This window comes from Acanthisitta chloris, unplaced genomic scaffold (assembly GCF_000695815.1).
Source record: "Acanthisitta chloris isolate BGI_N310 unplaced genomic scaffold, ASM69581v1 scaffold479, whole genome shotgun sequence".
NCBI lineage: Eukaryota > Metazoa > Chordata > Aves > Passeriformes > Acanthisittidae > Acanthisitta > Acanthisitta chloris.
This window is the reverse complement of record NW_008690595.1, coordinates 1-2,457: the sequence shown is the minus strand read 5'-3', so window position 1 is coordinate 2,457 and position 2,457 is coordinate 1. Positions and strand designations below refer to the sequence as shown.

General features: G+C 55.2%; 1 protein-coding gene across 1 annotated transcript in view; it reads right to left on the bottom strand.

Annotated features, from left to right (window-relative positions):
* Positions 1-2,157, bottom strand: part of LOC103809044 (U5 small nuclear ribonucleoprotein 200 kDa helicase-like) — a gene marked incomplete at both ends in the record, with an annotated part of 20,743 nt that extends 18,586 nt beyond the window's left edge. Inside the window, 3 exon segments of the mRNA XM_009081854.1 lie at positions 859-1,050; positions 1,488-1,659; positions 1,994-2,157. Coding sequence (XP_009080102.1) covers positions 859-1,050; positions 1,488-1,659; positions 1,994-2,157 — 528 coding nt within the window.
* Between the last annotated feature and the right edge of the window lie 300 nt (positions 2,158-2,457).

The following is a 2,457-nucleotide window of genomic DNA, read 5'->3' as shown; positions in this document are numbered from 1 at the left end:
TCTGGGCAACACATGCACAATTCCCAACTCCACATAGTACCAACAAGGGATTGGAATGGACCTTGGAGAACAGCCAATCCCAACCCCCTGCCCTGGGCAGGGACACCTCCCACCAGAGCAGGTTGCTCAAGGATTTATCCAACCTGGAATGAACACTGCCACAGCTGGAGCCAACCTGCCTTGCCTGGGCAACCTGTGCCAGTGTCTCACCACCCTCACAGGGAAAAACTTCTTCCAAAGATCCAATCTAAATTTCCCTCTTTGAATTTCTCCCCATTACTCCTCATCCTGTCACTCCAGCTCCTAACCAAGAGTCTCTGGGCAACACATGCACAATTCCCAACTCCACATAGTACCAACAAGGGATTGGAATGGACCTTGGAGAACAGCCAATCCCAACCCCCTGCCCTGGGCAGGGACACCTCCCACCAGAGCAGGTTGCTCAAGGATTTATCCAACCTGGAATGAACACTGCCACAGCTGGAGCATCCACAACCTGCCTGGGCAACCTGTGCCAGTGTCTCACCACCCTCACAGGGAAAAACTTCTTCCAAAGATCCAATCTAAATTTCCCTCTTTGAATTTCTCCCCATTACTCCTCATCCTGTCACTCCAGCTCCTAACCAAGAGTCCCTTTCCAGCTTCTTTGGAGCCCCTTCAGCTCCTGTAAGGCTTCTATGAGGACCCCACACAACCTTCTCTTTTCCAGGCTCCACATCCCACCCACACCTCTGGAAAGATGGAAAGAACACAGTTTGGTGAGATGATAAAAATCATCTCAAAACACTCCTGGCTTGTAAAGAGCACCGCGTGGCTCACTGCCAGCCCTGAATCCCAGCCCAGGGAAGATTCCATACCCATGTTCTGGATCTCCTTGTCTCCACCATAGTCAGTGATCTTCTTGCCCAGGTTGACCAGCACGTGGTAGCGCGTGTCGTCGGTCTGGCCCAGCAGGAGGTCGATCTCCTTGCGCCTCTCCTTGTCGCGCAGCTTCTCGTTCTTCAGCACCGCCAGGACCTCGTCAGCTGCACCACACAGGATGTCCCGGGGCTGGGGAAGGGACAATCCACAGGGAATTCACCATGGGAAGGGCACAGTGTCAGTCCTGACCCTTTCTGGATCCTCCAAGGCAGCATCCATACAATGGAGGTGTCATCGGAACATCCCCAAGCAACACCGATGGAGGGGAGAGAGAGAACAACTTCTCTTGGTGCCCAGAGAAGTTGTGGATGCTCCTGGATCCCTAGGAGTGTTCCAGGCCAGGTTGCATGGGGCTTGGAATAACCTGAGCCAGTGGAAGGTGTCCCTGCCCATGGCAGGGGGTGGAACTGGTTGACCTTGAAGGTTCCTCCCAACCCAACACATTCCATGACTCCCATGAAGACATCCAATGGAATTACAGGGATCCAAGGGTGGATTGCTCTCATCCAGGCTCTGATTCCCACCTTGGAGCAGAGACCCCAGCCCTGAGGTGTTCCCATGCTCACCTGGTCCCCCAGAGCTGCCTGGATGAAGCTCAGCAGCACCTCATAGGTCTCTCGGGTCTCCTTGGTCTTGGGTTTGTAGATGATTCCAACCATCTCATCAATGCCCTCAGACAGCAAAGTGTATCCCTTCATCTTGTTGATGTCATGCCTGTCCTCATCACGTTTCCTTCTCCTGGGGAGCGGGGCAGGAAGACAGAGCCAGGTCAGAGCCCTGATCCTGCTGCTCCAAGCACCACAAGTACTTCCTGTGAGGGTGCTGAGGAGCTGGGATGGAATTCCCAGAGAAGCTGTGCCTGCCCCATCCCTGGAAGTGATCCAGGCCAAGCTTGATGAAGCTTGGAGCACCCTGGTCTAGTGAAAACTGTCCCTGCCCACGGTCTTTAAGATCTTTAAAGTCCTCCCACCCCAAGCATTCCCTGACCCCACAACAAACCCCATTCTGTGTACACCTCTAACCAGACCCAGGCTGTGTTATCCCAGGACAAGAATTCCCATCTCCCACTCACTTGGCTCTTCTCTCCTCTTGCATCTGAGGTTTGGTTCTCTGGGCCTTGTCCCCCATGCGTGTCCCATCCAGCTTCCCCACCAGGGACAGCACCTCTCCCGTGGGCTCATCCCGGCGCGTCCGGTCGATCAGCGAGCGGTCGGCTTGGAGCACAAGGTTGGAGTTCTGGGAGGGGGGAAAACAGGGATTGTGGGGGAAAGGAGTAGCTTAGAGAGCTCCTGATGGGGTACTGAGGGATCAGGGGGTCCTGAAACTGATGGGGGTCAGGGGTGGCCACCGCGGGGCTGAGGGTCCCGAAATTGATCCCACCATGGGGTTTAGGGGGGTCAGGGGATGCACCACGGGGCTGAGGGTCCCAAAATTGACCCCACCATGGGGTTTAGGGGAGTCACAGGATGCCACCATGGGGTTGAGGGTCCCAAAATTGATCCCACCATAGGGTTTAGGGGGGTCAGGGGATGCCAC